The sequence below is a fragment of the Hetaerina americana genome, unplaced genomic scaffold (genome assembly GCF_022747635.1).
Source record: "Hetaerina americana unplaced genomic scaffold, ioHetAmer1.1.p SCAF_1, whole genome shotgun sequence".
NCBI classification, from domain to species: domain Eukaryota; kingdom Metazoa; phylum Arthropoda; class Insecta; order Odonata; family Calopterygidae; genus Hetaerina; species Hetaerina americana.
The window spans coordinates 118,260,753-118,283,897 of record NW_027286069.1 but is presented as its reverse complement, the minus strand read 5'-3'; the positions used below and the strand labels follow the sequence as shown (position 1 = coordinate 118,283,897).

Here is a 23,145-nt window from a genome sequence, read left to right as displayed (position 1 = left end):
ATATTAACAACCTAACACAATTACTGTTCACTGCAGTAATGATGACAAATAATTTTTACGAACTATTATTGCTTTCTCGAAACATCCATAACATAATGCTTTCTGTTTTTTCATAAAGATTATTTTCGCCAGCAACCACTCGAAGTTCATTTAGTGGGAGCTTCCTGAAATATTATATATATGTGTGTGTGTGTGTGTATATATATATATATATATATATATATATATATATATATATATATATATATATATATATAAACATATATATATATAGCAACAAACAATATAGACACACATAAAAAGATCACTCACACGTTATTTCTTGATCATTTCGACGGCATTCTGCTCCGTCTTCATCGGAAAATGAGCAGAATTCCGTCGAAATGATCAAGAAATAACGTGTGAGTGATCTTTTTATGTGTGTCTATATTGTTTGTTGCTATATATATATATTCACGTACATTTGGTCTGCAATGTAAAAATTCTCAAAAACATCGTGTAAAAAAGAGCCAATTAAAAAGGCGCACCATGTCGATTTCGAGACATAAAAACGTGTGAATTGTGACGACAGTTTCCTTACGAAAACGCTACAAAAATCATTCAGTATCAAAACCGACCAGTTGAGAGGAGGAATGCGAGGGGTGGGTGCCCCCACTTAGTAGACGTTGGTGGGCGTGGCTGTGATGGGAAAGGACCGCCGCAGGCCGAGGCACTTGTCCCGGTCGATTAGCAGCGAGTTGCACTTGATGGCCAGATCCGACTCGAGGTTGGAGCGGGTGCAGAGGAGTCGCTGGTGCTGCGCCTCCGCCTCCTCCAGTCGCCGGTGCAGCACGTCCACGCTCGCCTCGATCTCACCCACCTCCCGCACCAACCTGCAAGTAGCAACGCACACTCCCGCCGGTGAACCTCGCCGCGATACAAGGAATCGGGCGTCTCGATCGACACGGGATTTGCTCGTGCGACCGACGACATTCCCGCGACGAACAACGGATATCATTTTTTTTTCTTTTCTTGAATTGTTTATCATTAGTTTAACTCCCAACATATATAAGCACCTGTAGATGTTAAAATTTTAGAAAAACTTTCCTTATGTCTGATTATTTTTGTCTTTTTGTCTGTTTTGTTATGTATGTTGTTTCCTTATGTCTCATTATTGTTTGTAAAAAGGGGAAGTAAGATTCAAAGGAATCCCCAACTAACTGTGAAGTAAAATAAAAGTGGACCCAGGAAACCATTGGTCAAATGGGTCCAAAAAATTAAAAAATTAAAAATTAATTAATTCGTTAAAAAATTTGCGATGTGAAACCCGACTTGCAATGCGCACCCTGATGCTCCCTTGGATCGAGCTTGGAGGTGGACCTCAAGGTCAGCGGTCGAAAAGGGTGCCGTCGGGCACAATCACGTGATGAGCAAGGGCATAGACAACGCAAGAAAAAGATGCCCATCGGTTCCAATATGCCACGTTGGAATCTTCTTAACAACTCAAAAACATTTTGCAAAGGAACATTCTTGTTGCGATCTAGTTGATTTCGTAAATGTTAGAAGATTCGTAAAGGCAATAAACAATAGATTATAAATTAAGTACATAACTGCCCCGCCTGCTTTATTTTATACCCTCTTACTACGATGCTTGATTCAGTTTTCCTTCACTTCTTGTGTTCGACTTTCAAAAGTCAGCCCACACCTTTCATTGTATACGTAGAATCTGCAATGCTCTCTATTCCTCCCCGCCCACCGTTCAACTTTACCCCATCATCCGCAAATCCAAATTTATCTTTCCTGCACCGACTTACGTTCCTACCTCCGACTCTCCCTACGACAATCAATTTATTGGGCGTACTAATTTAACTTGAAATTGCCAAAGGAAATAAGAACCAGCATATTTTTACTCCCTTGCGTTATTATCGACCGATTCGTCACCTTTGCCCCTGGAGTTTAAATTCCTTCACGGGTTTCGAATGAGATTTCAAATGTCCACCCCTCTCTTCTCATCCTTTACCCTGATGGATGTTCGTTAAAGCGTCAAATCTTTTCAATAGAATATCTTCTCTAAATCCACGACGCAAAAATTTATATACATAAGTATTTCACTATCAAGGTGATATCTAAAGTGGGACTCTCTCATGATTGCGGGTTTAGAAGGAATTGAGAGAGAAGCGAAGGAAATATGGCGGTGTCGATCAAGTTACAATATTAAATTAGCGGCAAGGAAACGATAATTAGATGTAGCTCCAGTCAAAGAGAATTTCACAGCCAACGTAAAGGAAATTTAAATTAATAAATTTCAATTTTTACGGCACAAATGCCACCCCATACATGGGTTTAGTTGTTTCAAATGTTTTCCATTGAACTTATAGTTTTATGGACTGCTCAAGAATCACAGAAATTATATAATAATTTTGCCTGCTACAATATCGGTTGCCTTTGATGGTATTAATAAATATTGATTATTTTTCTCGACACATAATTTCATTGAGCATGCCAGAGGTTCCAAGATTGACGCACTTCCTCAGCAGTAATTACGAGACATTAAGGACAATACTTTCAGACAAATTTTATCCCGTTACCAAAACTTCTTGTTCCTAAGATTTCGCTTCGCACGCAAAAGGACAGGGAGACAAATGAGGACCGACTCCAACACCATCAACACACCTGTACTGCACGTTGTCTCGGCACAGCTCCACGTCCGGTCTGTGAGTGCGAGCTTCGAGTCTGCTTTGAGCCACCTTCATCGGGTTGTTCTTGTCGCGAATGGCCTTGCGGAGGAGGTCCATGTTCTTCTCGATGTCAAATATCTCTTGCTGCACCTGAAAGTGTGTTTCGACGGAAGAGAGAGATTAGGGTTCGAATCGGGGCAATACGTGTGATTTCAAACCAGCCATTTGCATTCCTCCCCGAAACTATGAAGTAGGATCACAAAAAAAGGCGAACAAAATGCAATCGTCCAAAAAATGGGTTCCTTACAATATATCTTTCATATTAGAATTGGATGTCATGATCACGGCGTTATTACTTCCTCCGCGGAGGAAACATTGTTTGGGCGAAAATTATAAAAGACTTAAAGATTTCAAAGGAAACACGTTTTCAGATTCGCTGAAACGTTTTGAACAGTTACTGAATGATGGGTTCGTGCGCCTGCATCTGATAGGTTTTTCGATAACTCATAAGCTATTGAGATGAGAAGCGTGAAAATGGTATTCAAAATTTTCTCAAAGTTCATCTAAAAATTATTACATTCTAGGAAAATACCCACCCACACAAATTGAGCACTTTGGCCTCTTTTTACAACCGTTTGTTAATGGCGCTAACACACAAACATTTCAACAGAACAAATTTAAGTCCCAGAACTAATTTCATGCATTTATTTCCTATCAGTTCATTTTGTTTCCTCGAACAAACATGAAATAATTGAGTTATGCCTTGGACTAGAATCATATTATACGGATAAAGGATTTTTTCTGTTCATAAATATGTTATCTCGTAAGAAGAATCCATACAACCCCTTTCATTTACATGCAGTTTTTAGTGTTCTTTTTTACCTATGAATGTGGTCACCATAAGAGGGTTGTTAAAAAATGAGTAATCATAATTATTTATTTGCATAATTTAATATGAAAAGATAAGTAAATATTTTACTTTAAACTGAATGTGTGGTGTGTATGTGGTACATGCATTATTGATTTTTGACTAGGGGATTGCATTAGCTGTTGCCGTTGCTAGTTGAGGCTAGCGTAGCTAGCCCTTTTGGTTTTCGCTTGTGGTATCAATGGGGGTACCATATGAAGAGCAATCTCCATTGAAATTTTGTATCCCCTGAACCAATTGCCAGCGTATGACTGAGCAATGCTATATTTGTGAGGCTAATGGAGATTCTGCTCTTCCCTTCACCACTAGAAGAGGGTTTTAAATGCTCAAAAGACCATTGTCAAAGGAAGATGAACCCGAAACCCTGGTTACTGCTCTTTTAGAAGAAAAACATGTATGCTGATGTTGTCATTGTGGGAGACAAGATCGTCGAACAACGTCAGGTGGTGAAAACTATTGGAAATTTCATTGGGTGCAACCCTCGCGCTGATGAAAGAAAAAAAATGCCAATGAGGCGTACGAGTTTGTGCGCGGTAAGATGCCACATTGCTCATCCCCAAACAACGGAATGTTTTCATTTGAAGACGATGATTTTGAGTTACTAATCAATGAGGAGTTTCTCTCAAAGGACATCACAGCAAATGAAATCTGGCTACATCATTTTGACCGTGGGTGCAAACGGCAAAGCTCTGCGTGGGAATCTCTGGCAACCCCAAATCCATCCGCAACCCCAAATAAAGTTAAAGTGGTGACTGCTGCTGGGAAATTTATGGCCACATCACCTTCCGATATTCAGGGAATGAAGTATCGGCATGTCGTATCAGCACACAATTTTAAATGGAGGATACTATAGGGAAGTGATGCATATTCTCAAAGCCCATATCAATCATGAAAGAGCACATTTCAAAGGAATATGCTGTATCTGCAAAAAAATAATGCACAGGCGCGCATTGTAAAAGTTATTGTCGATTATCTCAAAAAAAATCAATGTAATTTGGGTTCCTCGTCCTCCTACATGCCCCATTTGACATTTTCCTGTGCCGCAATGCGAAGCTTTCATTGCTTTTCATCATCAGGACCTGGCATAAGATAGTGAGTATTTAACATTTAATGGCCGCCACTGGTGCTACTATTAAGTCAAATCAATGAAAATTAAAAAAAAGCAGCCCTCGTAGAAACCCTTTGAATCGCGTCGGCTGACTCTTCTTCAAATGCCGGATCTGCATTGCTATTCCGGAGGAAATAGAGACTTATACAAAATAGACTGTTCGAAAGTCTGTATGACATCAAGAATATTCCTTCATTTTGCGTATCAGAGGCATAATTAATGAGGCATTAGACTTTATATTTGGAATACGTCAACATACATTATTTTGATGCTCTCCTTATCGTCGGCCGTAAGAAGGTAAATCGCATCGCGAGAAAGCAATGCGCTGCAGGCCAAACGAGTCTTATATCGAGGTTTGATCGTGGAAGAAGAAGGTGGGTGGTGTCTACCGCCCCCCCCTCTCCTCACCTTGTGCAGGTGGACTTGCAGCTGGTTCTTGGCCTCGAGGGTCTCGGAGGAACGGCGGCCGAGGGACCCGTTGGTCGAGGTCCAGCGGTCCCACGTCTCGGCGGCCACGGACGCCATCAGCGAGTCGGCGTCGGCGCGCGCCTGCGCAGACCGCCCGCGCTCCGCCTGCGACCGCTGCACATTCCGCCTCGAGAACTCCTCCCACGACTCCGGCACAGACACGCTGTCATCGGGGACGGTGGTTAAATTGGGGGACATGGGGGGGGGGGAGGAAGAGAGAGGAAAAGGTGGGTGAATGGATCTCACACCTCTTTAAAATGCCGCTCTTCGCTCCGGGAGAAAAACTCGATCCGAGATCACATGACGACAAACCTAGATCGCGGACACAAGGAGATTCGATGGTTCTTACGCCGGCCATATTTGACATATTTATCGTAACACCACTCATGAATAAATTCTTCTCGGATATTCCACTGGGAATACCCGAGAAAAAATATTTTGAAATAAACTGACCACAGTTGATAATATGGGAAAAAATGAAGGTAAATAACAATAAGAGTCATTTTTAAAATCACCGGTGATTTCCACAAGTCCTTTTGATACCATTCAGCTATCGTGTACCTCTTAAGGACGTTCAAATCTCCGTCCATCCAGGATGACAAGTGGTGTTTCAAAAGATAACATTCTCTGCAATCGCTGTCCCCGCCTACTTCCGTCGAATGATTTGCATTCAATTTGTGTTTGCATTACACTGCCAAAGATGCTTAACGTGAGCATCTATTTCAAAACCGAACTGTCGTCAAGTGAATGGAATAGGTCTACAGCCGGAGCTTTTCAACGCCTGTCCTTCCCTCCCTCGAAAGACGTGCATCTCAAGTGTTTCACTCATCATTCTTCAATTTTGTTAAATAGAGCAACGGCATCTTTTGATTGGATAACCTTTTACTATAATATCAGCACTGCTTAATCCTTCGGCAAATCTTACTAATTAGTATTTTTGTTTAATTAGTGAATTTACTTATTTATTGAGCGGTTTTTTCAATAGAAAAGTGGATATTTTTGCTGTTCTAAAAGAAGGACTGTCTGGTATATTGGCTTGAGTCATCGTTAAGTAATGGAATTCGAGAGAAAGAGTAGAAATCGTGCGTTGAAAGAGCAGAGAGGAGGGAGAATGTGCTTCTTACGTGGGGTCGTATTTATCGATGCCGGCGTAGAAGTTGATCCCGGCGGAGAAGTTGTTGAGGCGGTGGCAGGTGTGGTCGATCCCGAGGGCGCCCTCCTTGTGGCGGACGTCGCGCTCCAACTCGTGCTGCGCCGCGCGGTTGTCTCGCAGCTTCCGGCGGCGGCGAGAAGCAGGGCGGGGCGGGGGAGAGGAAGGCACGACTCGTCATAACTCAAAATGTACCTCAACCCAATTAGACATGATTAGGTTTCGCGAATGAACGACCTTTTCGAACGATATGTTTACGTGAACTCGAAGGAATCTGAAACTTACGTACAAATAGTCGAGTGTTTCAAAAGATTTTCGAGTCAAGTACTTCACAAAAAAAATCATGGCTTTCATTTTGTTTCATTGAGCCCTTTCTCCGGTGTTGTCACATTATGTACTCGAAGTTAATGTACGTCATTCACCAATGTAGTAATGTTGAATTAGTTGTTAAATGTGCGACACACCGATAGCCAGAATGAAGAGAGGATTACTAAAATAGCATCTGAAAGGACATTAACCACCACGGAGAACTTCACCATATTAGTACTCATTTTTGTTCGAATGATGTTCGCACATGAGCACCATTACTATTTATAAAAAGCATGTCGAAGTGCACTTAGGGCGTAACTGCAATGCAAGCGAAAAACAAAATTGACTGCTTCACTTTTCAAAACTAATGAAGAGCACTTAGACAAATTTCTGTTTGATCAACGCAAACATTTATCTACACATTACTGTTCTGGGGTTGCCAGAGTATTAAATGAAGAGGAAGGAAGAAGCATAGTCAACATAGGGCAGGTATGGGTAGATTATTACTAATAGACATAAAAGCAGAACCGACGAACTTGGTTATTATTCAGGTATACATGCCACTGAGCAACCATAAGGAAGAAGAGGTCGATAGGATATACGATCAGTTAGAGGATATTATCGCGTGTGTTCCTGCAGGGAAATATTTGATAGTGATGGGGGATTGGAATGTTACTGTAGGCGAAGGAAGAGATGGTGATGAGGTGGGGGACTACGGTTTAGGCGCGAGGAATGACCGCGGGGAGGAAGCAGTTGAGTACTGCAGGAGACAGGGGTTAGTCATCACCAACACTTGGTTTAGACACCACAAAAGACGCAGGTACACATGGAAAATGCCAGGTGACTCAGGAAGGTATCAGCTAGATTATATCCTGGTTAGACACAGGTTTAGGAAGAGTGTGATAAAGTCGCACAGCTTCCCGGGAGCGGATGCGGACTCTGACCACAATTTAGTTGTTATGAAATGTAGCGTCCGTTTCAAATAGATAAGGCTGGGGCGGCGGGTTATAAAATGGGATGTAGAAACATTGAATGGTTTGAAAAGGAAGGAATACAAACAGGCGGTAGAGGAAATCATGGAGGATAGTAAAGAGCTAAGTACTATCGAAGAAAAATGGAAAAGTATCAAGGAAGGGATGTCTAAAGCCGCAAAAGACACTATTGGAACCGTTAATGCGAAAAGGACTAGGAAACCATGGATCACGGATGAGATGATTACAAAGATGGATGAGAGGAGAAAATGAAAGAATGTACACACTGAGTTAGGCAAAATGAAGTACAAAGAGTTAAATAATAAATTGAGGCGGGAAAAAAATAAAGCAAAAGAAGCATGGTGAAAGACGCAGTGCAAGGATATGTAAAGTCTTCAGAGGAAGGTGAAATTGGTGCACTGTACAGCAAAGTTAAATCTTTATTGGGAAGTAAAAAAGGGAGATCTATACTAACCGTTAGAGATAAGGCGGGTAAGATAATAGTTGACACAGGAAAATCCAAGAGAGATGGAAGGAATATATAGAAAAACTGTATAGTAAAGAACTTCGACCAACAAAGTTAGACACTGAAAAAGAATATGACGTAGAGGAAGATAGCTTAGGTCCAGGCATACTAGATGATAAGATAGAAAGGGCACTAAGGGAGATGAGACTAAATAAGGCCGTGGGGGTGGATAACATTCCCGCGGAACTATTGAAATGTTTAGGAAAATGTGGGAGGAAGAGGCTCTATGGGCTGATTCGTAGTATTTATGAGGAAGGAATCTGGCCGGAAGACTTCGTGAGATCAATTTTAGTTCCTATTCCGAAAAAGGTAAAGGCTACATCATGTGAGGACTACAGGACAATAAGTTTGATATCCCACGCAGATTAAGTTCTTCTCAGGATCATAAACAAAAGGATAAAGAGTAGGGCAAACGTTTACTTAGGGGATGACCAGTTCGGGTTTAGGAAGGGGAGAAGTACGCGTGATGCCATTGCAGCAATGAGATTATTAATCGAGAGGAATATAGAACACAACCAGGAGGTTTTTGCCTGTTTCGTAGATTTCGAAAAAAGTGTTTGATAGAGTGAATTGGGGAAAACTAATGAGTATTCTGCAGAAAATAGGAATAGATTGGAGGGAAATGAGGCTAATCCGCAACCTGTACATATCTCAGACTGTACAGGCGCGAGTGAGGAACGGGGAGTCCGGTTGGGGAGTGTTAGGAAGAGGTGTAAGGCAGGGTTGCCCATTATCTCAGTTACTGTTCAACCTGTATGCAGAGGAAATGATTAAAGAAGCATGGGAAGAATTGGATGCAGGAATGAAGTGGGCGGGGAATTCGTAAAATCAGTTAGGTTCGCTGATGACCAAGCTTTAGTTTGTCAGTCAGCCAAGGGGATGCAAGCATTGCTGAGTGAATTGGAAATTCAGTGCGTCAGGTATGGGATGAGAATCAATATTAATAAAACAAAGGTAATGCGATTTTCTAGAAAGAAAAATGCTAAGCTAGACATTAAAATAGGAGGGAAAAAACTAGAGCAGGCAGAACAGTTTACGTATCTCGGTAGTGTTTTGGACCAACACGGTCAAAGTGGTAGGGACGTAAGGAGAAGAATTGCGCTAGGCAAAGAGGCCTTCACAAGGAGGAGGGAGTTGATGACAAGGACATTGAGTAATGATGTTAAGAAAAGACTCGTAAAAACTTAGATATGGAGCGTAGCTATGTACGGTGCGGAAACGTGGTCATTGAAGCAGGAGGATAGACGTAGATTGGAGGCTTTTTAAATGTGGGTGTGGAGAAGAATGGAGAAGGTGAAATGGACAGAGAAGAAAACAAATGAGGAAGTTCTTGGTATGGTGGGCGAAGAGAGGGGTATGTTGGGAGAAATCCTATGGAGGCAGGAAAAGTGGATGAAGGGGGTATTGACCGGCAATGGGATGTTAAAGACTGTGATAGAGGGTAGAATGTTAGGCAAACGAGGAAAGGGAAGGAATAGGATAGGGATGTTGGAAGGGATGAAGGGAGGAAGAAGGTACTCAGAGCGGAAGAGGGACCTGATGTAAAGTAGGATACTGGGGTTTATATTTTGTTAGGAATCACAAGATATTTATTTAGTAGCTGTGTCCATCCAAAAACCTACCTTAACCGGTAGATTACCCAAAAATAATAATTACTGTTCTATAAATTATTTCCATTAATTTTATGCAGCACAATGTGACATGAAAACTGAGAATATCTTTCGTAAACTTACGTGCCATCCGGAACGCTCAGGCATTAAATAATTCACCGTGCATGACTTTAATACTAAATATTTAAGATTCCTTTTTCTTTTGCCAACCACCCGTTTCTGGAGTATCCGAGCTTACGTTTGATAATAACGTGCGATACTAATTACATTTAGGATATCCAAAGCCACACTGGGATCTCCAAATGGCCCGACATCACATATTAAAAATATTATCTTTTTGACCAAAGATTGCGTTGACGAATGGGCTATCCGGTGATGCGGTCAGTATATAGCAACCGTCGAATTTAAAGATGATTCAAAGAGGTACAAATCACTCAATTTACGCAGGAACGCTCATGTACTAAAACATAAAAACCATGTATTTCAAAGAATTTTGTTTTACACCTGGAAATGCCATATTCATGGATTTAAGGGGGCTGATTCATGAATTGTATTACCCTCTTCCACCTGCCCAAAACATTCTTGGCAAAAATGGTGTCACGGAAATGTAAAGAGATCTTATAATTAAAATGTGATGATTCATGCCGTCAGCATACCTGTTGGGCCACTTTGTCTATGTGCCTCTTGAGACGGTCCTGGGAATTCCGCAGAGACTCGACCTCCTTCAAGAGCGACTGCTCCACCTGATCATGGACCAAGTCGATGCCTGGAAGAAGGTAGACGGTGATACGTTCAAGGCTAACGTGAGGGTGCTCCATATTAGACAAGTTAAGGGTACCAATGCATTGCAATTGTGGGTGACTGTTTTATTTATGAATGATAGAATGAGAAATAACTAAAAAACATTTGTGCGAAAATGCATATCATCGCATGCAAATAATATTAGATTTATTTGCGTTATAACATTTATGAGCACTAAATTTAATTTCACAATGTGATATTATCAGACGTACGAGTTATTTTTAGGGTTGAGGTGGCGAGGATGAGGAGGTTTAGTAGCAACATGAAACGAGAGGAACCTTATTGAATCGTGATATTGGCTATCGTATCCTGGGCTGAACTTAGGAAACACCTCCCGCGTCTCGAACGTATTCCCTTCCGAACAAAATAGTTCGCGAACCGTTCCGTCCTTCCTTCGGAAGCCACTTCTTAATACATTTAATTCACAAGTCTGAAAAATAACACTTCTTTTCATGTAACTCGTTTACGTGTCAAAATACCTCATTCAAAATTGCAGCTGAAAATTGAAAGTTGAAATTCATTTTCAGTTTAAAACTAATATAACTCGCTTAAAGAGCGCAAAGAACAATGCAGCAGATTTTTGAATGCTTGATTTTTGTTTGATTCATTTTTTTATTCATTGATCAATTTTTAAAATTAATTTTGAATGTTATTAAAGTCGAAAATATTCCCCATTATGACTCCGCCCCTGCCCTTCATAAAGAAAACTCTCTCGGCAACTGAGATCAGTACCTTAGGCCCAGTACCGATGCGATCCCTCGCAATGATTCCCCTGGAACAAAGAGAAGGCCTAGAGCAATGGATAGAATGACGCAAATGCTAGGGGAAGCAGCTGAATGCTTTCCTTGAATGAGTACTTCCGCAACGCATATACAATCAACCCACTGGACAGCTATAACTAGCTAATACTCAGAGGACCACTTATCGCTATTACGGATGACCTCATGACGACGCTCTCCGGGGTCGCTACTTTGATGAGTCCAAGAAAAAGTGGCCGAATTTCGCCTTGAATTATACTGCAAAATACGTACATCACAGAGGAAAATGAATACAGTCATGATGGTATGGCCACAAATTACACTCGGTACGGAAAATTGGAAGAGCGAGGTTGTCAAGTGGGTAGAGCCCCGGAATACTCACCGTAGGGCCCGGGTTTGATTCCGGATGATGCTTCTAGGCATCTTTTGCTCGTCCAAGCTGAGTGATTTTTCCCGAGCCAGATCTTCCGACAAAGGGAAAGGAACTGCTGCCCCCACCCCCTTCCTGATGTGGGGATTTTACACGCCATCCCAGGGCTTATTACGAGCTCTAACTATCAAACTAAACCTCAGGTTTAATACTGTGGTTAATCTTGCTTATTGTAAATTGACAATTCGAATAATTTTTAGGAACAGTACCATCAGTTGTGGGAAAAGCGATTACATTGTTATCCTAATGTTTATACGATCCGCGTAACTAAAATGCACATACCATTGCGTCATGCAAGGGGTAATGGAACCTGTTGCTCTGGGTATGATTGATTCGAGGCAAAAGGGTTGAAGATAGTTGCGGCAACATAAACGATACTTTAATTCCGTTGGAGGATATCGGATATCGGATTATCATATGGGTTCAGAACTCAAAATAGAATACTTTCCCGATTGACTCGTTAATCATGATTCATCTCCAAGTACCATAAACGCCATTCCAAAACGAATAGCACAAACATTTATCTCATGTTTAATTATAGGTTGTGCCTAGTTTTACCACATTTCTGAGAGATAATTCTCGAACTTCGCAATGAAAAAACATTCGATTTGATTGGGCTGCGTATCCGGATCCCCTGCTTTCCGCATTTGTATCCACACCTACGTGGGTGGGTGACGACGCTGAAGCTAGTGTTGCGGAATGAGCGATTTCTTTGAAATTGTTAGAACCATACGATTATTTGTTTGAGTCTGAATGATAACTCGTGGACTTTGGAGCAGTGCGCACAGCTTCTAAAACTTTGTCCTATTGTACGTATGTGGAGTACTTCGTCACCGCCTCTCCATTGAAAGTCCCTAGAAATGCAGTTCAAGAGGAGGTTACCTGGCGGATTGACTAAGGCACTTGCCCGGCGTAATTATTGAGCAATATCTGTAAATCTGATATAACCGGATGCATATCAACTTAAAGGAAAAACTTGTCACCAAAGAATAGTACGCATGCACGCATTATGAGGACAATAAATAAAAATATTTTAAATATTAACTCTCCCAGGGAAGTTCCAAAAGAAATTTTTAGCATAATAAGCATTTTTTTAAACAAATACGCGAGAATAAAAGTTTTCGAGCGTCCTGGGCAACCGTCTGGTGTGGGCCTTGCACGGTGAGGACGAGCTGGGTTTAGTCCTCACCTTTGCGGTTCTCTCGGTGGTAGAGGCACTCCTGTGCGATGTGCAGGGGGGCCTCGAGGTCTGCGAGGGCCTTCTCCAGGGCCCGCTTGGTGTCTCGCAGGAGGCCCGACTCGGAGGCCAGCCGCTCTGCCTCCTGCGCCACCTCGTCCCTCCAGAATGTGGTGTCGGAGATCCTCTCGCCGAGGCGCCGGCCCGACTCCCGCTGCGCCTTCACCGTCTCCTCCTCCGTCTGCCTGCGAAGCGACAACGCGTGGAAACGTGGACGATGGCCACGACGGCTCGATCCCCCCCTCATTCAAACGATCGGCCGATTCCAGGGACTCGCTTCACTCCTCGGACGAGGGCAATGAGGCCGTTACTTTCCCTCACCTTCGTATATGATTATTATCATCGGCAATCTACCGGATAAGGTAGCTTTGCATGGACACAAGCAGCCAAACGGTACAGCGACAATCCCCTAGTCTCTCTTAACAAAATACAACCAGACATCCACCATGGCAACAAGCCCCGCTTCAACTCCGTATACTTCCTTCCTCCCTTCATCCCGTCCAACATCCCTATCCTGTTCCTTCCCTTTCCTCGTTTGCCAAATATTCTCCCCTCTATCACAACATCCAACTGCCAATCAAAATACTCTACACCCATCTATCCTACCTTCTTATGATTTCTCCCAACAATTCTGTTTCCTTCCCCACCAAACCTAGCACCCCCTCATTTGTTTTCCTTTCTGTCCACTAAACCTTCTCCAAAGCCAGATTTCAAAATCCTTTCGCCTACGCCTATCTTCTTGCTTTACTGACCATGTGTCCGCGCCATACAAAACCGCGCTCCATATTAAAGTTTGGACGAACCGTTCCTTTACCTCCTTTCTTTACTTTCTATCATCAATTCTCTCCTCCTTGTGATAGCTTCTTTGCCTAAACGCGATTCTTCGCCTTATTTCCGAGCTACTTTGGCCATTTTGGTCCAGAACACTTTCGAGAAAGATTATCTGTTACGAGTACTCTAGATTTTGAACGCATTATATATATATATATATATATATATATATATATATATACATATATATATATACATATATATATATATATACATATATATATAAATATATATATATACATATATATATACACACACACACATATATAATATTATTAATATTTGCCTTAGTGGAAAACCGCATACCCTTCGTTTTGTTTAGATTTGTTCTCATCCCATATCTATTGCATTGAATTTCCAACTCACATAGCAATGCTTGCAACCCCTTGGCTGACTGACAAACTAAAGCTTGGTCATCAGCAAACCAAATTGATTTTGCAAATTCCCCGCCGAATTTCACTCCTACCTCCAGTTCTTCCCATGCCTCTTTTATCATTTCCTCCGCATACGTTGATCATCACCGTTGATAATGGGCAATCCTGCCTTAGGTGTAAACCTATTCCCAACACTGCCCATCTAGACTCTACGTTCCCCACTCGCACCTGCGCAGTCTGAGACATGTACAGGTTGCGGATTAGCCTCCTGTCCCTCCAATCTATTCCTATTTTCTGCAATACACTCGTTAGTTTTTCCCAATTCACTCTATCAAACACCTTTTCGAAATCTACGAAACAGGAAAATACGTCCTGATGGCGTTCTATATTCCTCTCGATTAGTGATCTCATTAATGAAATGGCATCACGCGTACCTCTCCCCTTCCTAAACCCAAACTGATCATCCTTTCAGCAATCATTTGCCCTAATCTCTATCTTTTGGTTGATGGCCCTAACTATGACCCTAAGAACCACTTTAATTATAATCGCTCAGATTAATTGGGGAACATCCTTAATAGCGCTTGTTCAAAAAATTGATTCAAATACAGAGAAATAGATGTATCTTTTGACATATCGAATGGAATGAAATACCCCAATTTTGAGGGTAGTAAACATTCGAATAAAATTTTTCTTGCGACTTTTTTGCAGGTTGTGTAATCCGAAGCCAGGGAGTTAGATTTTCCCTTCGATGTACATATGTATGCATTTTGTGTTCGCCATAACCAAGAGGGGAAAAAATACTCGTTTGTAGGTTACTGAAAAAGTATTCCCAAGTAAAAATTTTGTCGTTGAAATCGGTCGAAAAGTCGCTCATTGACAATAAAACTCCATTCTTTGGTATTGAGGAAAAGCTACGTACAACATTATTTTCGAGGTTAATGCTTTTTGATTCATTTCAAATCCAGATACAAATTATATTTGGTGTCGATATTTGGCCAACACGTGGGAAACACCAGATATGGATTCAAATGTTGGAGTGCGTGCGTCCTCCTTGTTATATAATCGAGCGGCATAAAGGATTCCAATGCTCTGCCAACTAATTCTCCGCCAGATTAGGTGTAATATTCATTTTTGAATTCAATGTGTGATTGTTTTAAAAGTGGACAGCCACAAATGTGTCCTGGGATGTCGGCGTTATCTTCTAGGAAAAATAAAGTAAAATATTTTAAAATATTCTTAACTGACTTTAGGATCCCTAATTAAGTAAAATTTGTTGTCTCAGGCGTAACTTTGTGGAATTTGCATAACATATTGAAATGTAATGAAATAATTGACTTTGTAATTCCAGACTTTATTTAAAAAAAAACACGACCCAGGTTTCGACGTTGAACGTCATCATCAGGTGGTCCTCTCGCTCGACTTGCCTTGCCGTTTTTAGGCGGCTGTGTTTATCAGAGGTCGCCTAGTTGGGCTTATGCTCTGTGTCTCAGTATATAATTCCTTTTTCTTTCTGGAGCACCACCAGCATCGTTGTTTTTGCCCTTTTTATATTTATTTAATTATTTTCCGTATTATTATTGGAGTGTGACATTATTAGGTCTCTTATATTTATCATAGGGGCCTATTTTATTTATTTTTGTGTATGTCATAGCCCCATTTGGGTTTTCTTTTAACTTATCATAGTATGTTTTACACCTTGTTAGTAGGAGATCTGAGAGTTTTTCTATGCCTGTTTTTTGGTATACATTCTCATTTTCTTCCCAGGGGGGGAGCCCAAAAGCCAGGTGGTCCTCATAGAAGCACGCTGGCTATATATACCTTCTGATCATAGGAGGGGGGGGGGGTTGGTCAGAGAGGGAGGTTGGAGGGGTAAACAGGTTACAATGTAGCTGGGAAGAAAAGAGAATTACATTTTTGATTTAGAAGAGTGGTAGGTCTGGGAGTGGGGAGTGGGAGGGATACAAAATTTCGTTGGCAAGATCATCTTTCCAACGGACACATTTCAAAATTTCTAACTGCTCCAAAGCATCGAGCCTTTGACCTCTTTCTTCAAAATGAATAATTTTTGTCACAAAGTCACTTTTGTGGTCACTTTCGATGAGGTGATTTGCAAAGAGGGATGTTATGTTCTTATTTTTTACACATGTTTGGTGTTCTTTAATCCTTTCTTTAAATTTCCGTCCTGTTTACCCAATATACTTTGTGCTACAATCTGAGCAGTTTAACTCATAAACTCCACTCCTCTCGTTTTTGGGGACTTTGTCTTTAGTGTGAGAGATCAGGTTCTTAAGGCATGAACCACTGTAAAAGGCACTTTTAATTTTTTCTTTAGGAAAACTTTTAATTACTTTTTGAGAAATAGTCCCATGATATAGTATTCTCCGCCATTTGCCAGTGGGATCTTTTAAATGTTCGGGGTTGTAAATGTGGCTTAAGGCTATATTTCTAAGTTTATTCCGGTAAAGTTTATTTATTAGATCTTCTGAATAACCATTGTTTACTGCTAACGTTTTAATTACATTAAGTTCCTTATTTACATTGACTTTTGACATAGGGATAGCGGTTAAACGGTGGATTATTGCATGAAATGCCGAAAGCTTTTGGGTGAAGCAATGCCGTGAAGAGGAATTAATTAATTGGTCTGTATACATTTCTTTCCTAAAAATGGAATACTGTAACCCGTCTCTGTCTCTAGAAATGGATAGGTCGAGGAAATTCAGGGAACCTTTTTCCTCTTTTTCACACGTGAATTGTACATTAGAATTGATAGAATTTAGATGTGCTAGAAACTGATCTAGTTGCCTATCAGAACCTGTCCACACACAGAAGACATCGTCTGGAGATCTAAGCCAACAAAATACATTATTAATGAGAGGGTGAGCTGAGGAGAACAAAACTTTTTCAAAATTGTCCATATAAATATCGGCCAGGAGTGGGGACAAGGGCGAGCCCATGGCTAAACCATTGTGTTGTTGGAAATAGGTACCATTAAAAATGAAATAATTTTGGGAAACACACGTCTTAAGTAATACACATAGTTCACTTATAACTGGCACTGGGATGGATTAATTAAGCTCCTGAATTCAGCTTCAAAATACATTGCGAGAGATGTGTGAGTATTCGCAGATTCTCTTCCATTAAGATTACTTAATCCAAAAATGACAGGAGTTATTTCTTACCTCATTGCTCTCGCTGCTTCTGACCTCAGCCTCTCAGATAAATTTCTGGAGGCGTCCGACTCGGAGTAATTGCAAAGATTGCTCTGGGCCCACTCATGAGGGGTAAATCGGGTATAAAGTGCGGCTCTGGCTGCATGCACCGGGTTTCTCTCGCAGCCGGTGACCAAAGAAGGAAACTTTATCGGTTCGGTTGCCATTCCTGCTGGAGCATAGCATGGGTCCATTTGTCTATTAGTCACCGGATAACTGGGCCTAGTAGATAACATGCAGAGTAACTCCTTATTAGGGGATTACAAATAACACCGTCTTAAAAGCAAGAATTGTTCACAAACTGGAGGCCAAAAATTCGGATGTGTTCTTACAGCGGCATCGGCACGAGGTTCTCGTATCCGAGAGTTGGCCTCCATGGGTGCGGGCGAGGTGTCTCATAATAATTTGCAATTCTATTTGGCACTGGTGGCCCCGCTGTTTGCTCCATACATGGCCCGCCTCCCACCGAGCTCCATGGGTGGAGTTGCTGGTGAAGATAACGTTTCAATGAGTGAATGTCAAAGGAAATGTATTGAGACGCTTTACAAAAACATAAAATTATGTCTCAGGAAAGTACTCACCATGTATGAGGGATTTTTACTAGTCATTTCTATCAGTTTAAATTAAATTCCTAGAATTTTATTGCTGAAAAGTACGATGAAAAGGATCGAAATGCACTCAATAACCATGATGTAGGGAATGCAAATATCACCATGGAAACGTAATAAATAATCAACTGCAATCACAAACATACTTAACTTACGTATAATGTAGGTATTAGGATTATTTTATCCGTACAAATAGCTCCTAAGGATGGTAGAGAGACCAAACTACATGGAGAAAGCTGAATATAAGCCTTCCCCACCTCTATTGTGTTCGTCCTTTATGTGTGTTCCTATCCCTTTTCCTTATATCTGTTTCTGTATATATGAGTATTTATTCGCCGTTTGGCGGGATTTCGTGTTTGAATGTATATATATATATATATATATATATATATATATATATATATATATATATATATATATATATATATATACATGTGTATATATGTATGTGTATATATATATATATATATATATATATATATACATATTATATATATACATATAACATATATATATATGCTCATCTCCCTTCCACTCCACCCCCAACGCATTAGTGGATGATATGTTGAGATGTTCCCCTACTTCGAAATCATGGCTGCGCCACGATTTCCCGAACTTGACGACATTAAGATTTGCCTTAAATATTTTTAAAACACCATGCTATTTTTTTCACGAAAAAATGCGCTTCATAAACTTCGATATCTTCAAGATACCATCAGCCAATTGCTGGTTTCATGACCTAAAACATACCAAAATCATCAAAACTGTATTTGTTCATTAATTCAAGGCATTCTACCAATGAATTATTGGTTTCGGAAGGCCGATAACAAATATTATTATTAAATCTTTGGACTCGACCCTCATATCCTCTATGCTTCTTGAGTAGGTACTTCCCCTTCTTTGTCCTACATTATTTTCCTCTTCATTTATAACTTACTCAGTCTATTCGTAACTTAAGCCATATCCCAATATCTTTTTTACTCTACAATTTCTTCGTAAAAAGCCTATTCTATTTCTTCCTCCCTTCACCCCAATTCTCTCCCTCCCATCTCGGCGTTCAACATCCCACAGCAATTAGTATATATGTAGTATTTATACAAACTTTTCTATCATTTCGTTATATCCTATATAGACTCATAAACTTTATTAAGATTAATATTTTCAATCGATTCAAGATTCTTCTACAAGATTCAAATTATTGGTATCATACGAGTGCCGAAAGTAATAATCGCAAAAGTTCTTGATTATATCTTATATTACTCCGATAACCTCAACGATTAAATCAATAGGAACCATTAGGGTAAAATTTTATCATTGATGTGAAAACTTTTCCAAAGTGGAGGAGATGTATCAAAACCGATTTATTACTGAACTGCGAACCGTAGCCTAGAGTATAAGATAGTATCACCCGAGAATCCATGTCTAGCAACTTCAACTCCTGAAAATGATGTAACATGTAGGATACTTATTCGTGCATAATCCATGAAACGAATAATTTGTCAAATAATGAAAATGAGCGAATGAACTTTTCCTGCAATGGAGGCATTAGCATCGTTTCGATTAATCAGTGAAGATCACACCTACCTTGGTCATGCTGGGTACTTCCAACTTCACCGAGTCCCCTTGTCCGGGCGGCGCCAATTCCCGGCGCCCCCTGGTCACGGGGCGGTGCAAGTGGCCTGGCAAGTAATCAGCCACTTTCCTCAGTTGCCCTCCGAGGTCACCTTACCTACCCCCATACCTGCAAACGACAGTCGGTGAAAATTTTCCCGCACGACCGTATTTCGACGTGTACAGACGCGATTCCGCAGTACAGCACATTGAAATAATTCAACCGTCCAACATAATGACACGTCTAATTAAGTCATTCGTCCCAGCAATGTGCCGTGCTGAGCGATTCCATGAACGCCTACTTACAAGAGATGTCGCGAGAAATCCTGGCTACTCCCTGTTTTTGAGACTATCAAGTAAAACGAAGCAGAGTCCGTGCAGTTGAAAAGAATGCCTGGAGAAGCACCGTACCGCGTGCCTAATGCATGGCGGTCGCGTATGAAAGGCACACATTTGAGGTGCCCATGAATGCGAGTCGCAGGACAAATGCCCTTATACGGAGGGTTAATCCTCCACCGGGGGCGATTTCAGAACCGGTGTCACCACGGCACACACCTATTTAGTTACGAGAGGACGTTTCACAACAGATATGAGCATCTCGAATATGCATGTGCTTGTACGAGGGCGGGGAGGAAGTATTGAAGGAGAGGCCGGAAACTCCGCCAGCGTCCTCATTCGAGAGAAGAGCGCCGTTCTCCTCGGAGCGGTTCCCCCGATGGGCGATTGGCCCGATCGCCCATCCGCCCTCCACCGAGAGTAGGCCGGGAAAGAGATTCGACCGTGGAAGGTCCACTGCGCTCCGCCTTATTGCACAAAGTGGATACCAATCACGCCGACCCTCACTGGATATCTTTCGGATGTATCACCATCGCTCTCTTTTTGGAGAATCAATGCCGTACTCATCAAGAGAGAATTTCCAAAATCAACGAACCCATAATTTGGTAAATTTGGCGAAAAATAATGCATTTTATGAGGGCTTCCGAAATGGATGACTAAAAAACTGCTACGAGAAAAGTAAGCCAAGAATGCGAAAGAAACCAAACATTTTAGATCGGAATATTGATCGCCAACTAAGAGGTCCCTTTATATTCTGATAGATTGTAGTATTTTGCTCTTAAAACTCTTCGTAATTTCGAATTAACTCGAAAATTTGAATGCTAAAAGTTAAACGTAAGAGCGGGTGTCAAACGCAATAGTTATGACTTGCTTAGGGATGAAGGGGATCCACAGAAAAGATTAAATACCTGGGAGATCGCGGACGACCTCTTCCGAGCAGTTCCCACCTCGAAATTCCTTCGGTCTCACGAACTCTATTGGCGTGGGAAGTTCTGAATTCAGGCACGGGGCCATGTGCCAGGCTGTAACAGCTGACTCGAAGAAAGTGAATCTCCATGGATACCTTTCGAGTCGGATCAATACGATTCCACGAAATACGCCTTGATTTCCTCCACATGCAAGGAATATAATCGAACTTGGGTATGTATGAAGTCCTTTGGCGAAATCCATCGCAAAAATATTTCTCCGGTGATCCAGCTGGGTTCCCTGCGCTCTCATATGCTTTAGCAAGTGATTCTAACCGACAGTCTTTCTAACGAAAGCAAATTCATAGTGAGTAGTGTAAAAAAAGCTCCCGAGATTCGAATAATACCAAAATAAACAAGGGCGAGGCATGCTGTAAGTTCCTTGTCTACTCTAAAAAGAGTTTCATAAAAGCAAAATGAATGTGCCACCTCCAGCAGTTGAAATTTGGCGAGGCGACCAATGGCCGAGGCAATTTTCGCCAGTAGGCGAAAATTGGTTAATTTATCGATAGGGGGGGGGGTTGATGAGCGGAGTATGGGTTAAGAGAAACCGTAAATCCCCTAGGGCCTACCACAACACAATGGTGCCACGGAACCCACGACTGAAAGTCACACACACCACGAGCAGAACTCTGCTTTGGTGAAATATGCCCAATATGGCACATTGGCAGGGATCTAATGATGACCGTAAATTATGCCGCGATTGGCATTCAAACTCCTGGCACTGAGCGTACGAAGGAAGCACATTAGTTGCCGCACCAATAATTTTATTAACAATGTCAAATTAATTTTAATGTCGTGCACTTTCTTCAAACACTCCAACTGACTACTGCAACACACAGTTATGAGTACAATCAACGCTCTCGTACACCTACTCCCCTTGCAATTTTAATGCAAGCTCTATGTGAACATCCACAGGAGTAAAAATTCATCCAACTGCCAAAGGTTGGTTGCCCCTTGGCCGCAAATATACAATTTATTAAATGGTAGTCTACTGTTTTCAGGTAGGCTTTGGATAAGACACAGACAGTACACTTTTACAGCTCTTAGCATCGCCTCTTGTCTTTCTCTAAAAACCTCATCACCTTTGCTTTGATTATACTTGTATTAACTTCCAATCCACATCCAGCATTGTTTGCAGCCCCTTGGCTGACAAGTAAATAAAAGATTGATCATCCACAAGTAAATTCTGATTTTATGGATTCTCCTCCAGCTTTCATCCATATCTACAGCTCTTCAAATGCCTCTTTAATCATTTCCCCCACCTATACGTTGAACAGCTCAGGTGAATGGACACACCCATCTTACTCCTCTTCCTAACACTGCCCATTCAGACTCTCCGTACACACCTGAAGTCTGAGAAATGTAAAATTTACAATTAAGTCACCTATCTCTCCAATCATACTCCTATCTTCTGTGATAGATTCCATAATTCTACTGATTCACTGCATAGCCCTTTCTATTAGCGATCTCATTACTGCTATGGAATCACACATTCCTCTCTCATCCCTAATCCTAAACTGATCATCCCCCAAATCATTAGCCTTCCTTTCCATCCTTTCATTGATGATCATAAGTATCACTCCTTCCACATGTCCAACCAAAGTTATAATTCACGAGGCCTCAAACAAAGCCTTTCCCTTTCTTGGGCTGGAAACTAACACTTATCTAACAAAATATTCCAGCCCTAATCCTCCCTCATAAAAGCTATGAATCCGTCCATAAAAACACTTCATCTCACATTCTCCTTAAACTTTAATTAGTTCCGAAGGAATTTTAGTATCTATCCCTAGAGCCTTATTTGATAGGAATTTCCGTAATGTCCTTTCTATCTAGCAATCAAGTATGCCAGGTCATAAGCTACCCATGTAATATTCTGTCTAGATTTTCTGGTCCGATATCTACGCCACATAGATCCTTCATGTATTCATTCCATTTCTCTTGAATCTTTCCTGTTCAATTAGTAATTTTTCTGTCATATCTTCAATAGTGTGTACAGATTTTCCCTTCTTACTTCTTGATAGTGCTTTTGCCATCCTGTGTAGTGCACCCATTTCACCTGTCCTCTTTAAATGTTTCTTTCATCACACTACAGCCTCCACCGTGCTTCTTTCACCATAATAATTTTCTGTCTCAGTTTAATATTTTTTCCTTGTAATTTCTTCTTCCTACTTTTATGTTTACATAATTCCATTTCTTTCTATCGTCTATCTTTTTAATCATCTCATCTGTAATCCATGGCTTCCACGTCCTTTTCC

The 23,145-nt window shown here is 41.1% G+C and overlaps 1 protein-coding gene across 1 annotated transcript; it reads right to left on the bottom strand.

The window, feature by feature from the left end:
• Positions 1-655: 655 nt before the first annotated feature.
• On the bottom strand, positions 656-20,936 carry LOC139696415 (tektin-3-like). Its single transcript, XM_071595207.1, has 9 exons — positions 20,831-20,936; positions 17,700-17,907; positions 17,338-17,589; positions 12,906-13,138; positions 10,384-10,493; positions 6,286-6,434; positions 5,102-5,324; positions 2,653-2,807; positions 656-872 (listed from the first exon to the last, which is right to left on the bottom strand). The coding sequence occupies exons 1-9, from the start codon at positions 20,934-20,936 to the stop codon at positions 656-658; spliced, it is 1,653 nt and encodes a 550-aa protein (XP_071451308.1).
• Positions 20,937-23,145: the final 2,209 nt, after the last annotated feature.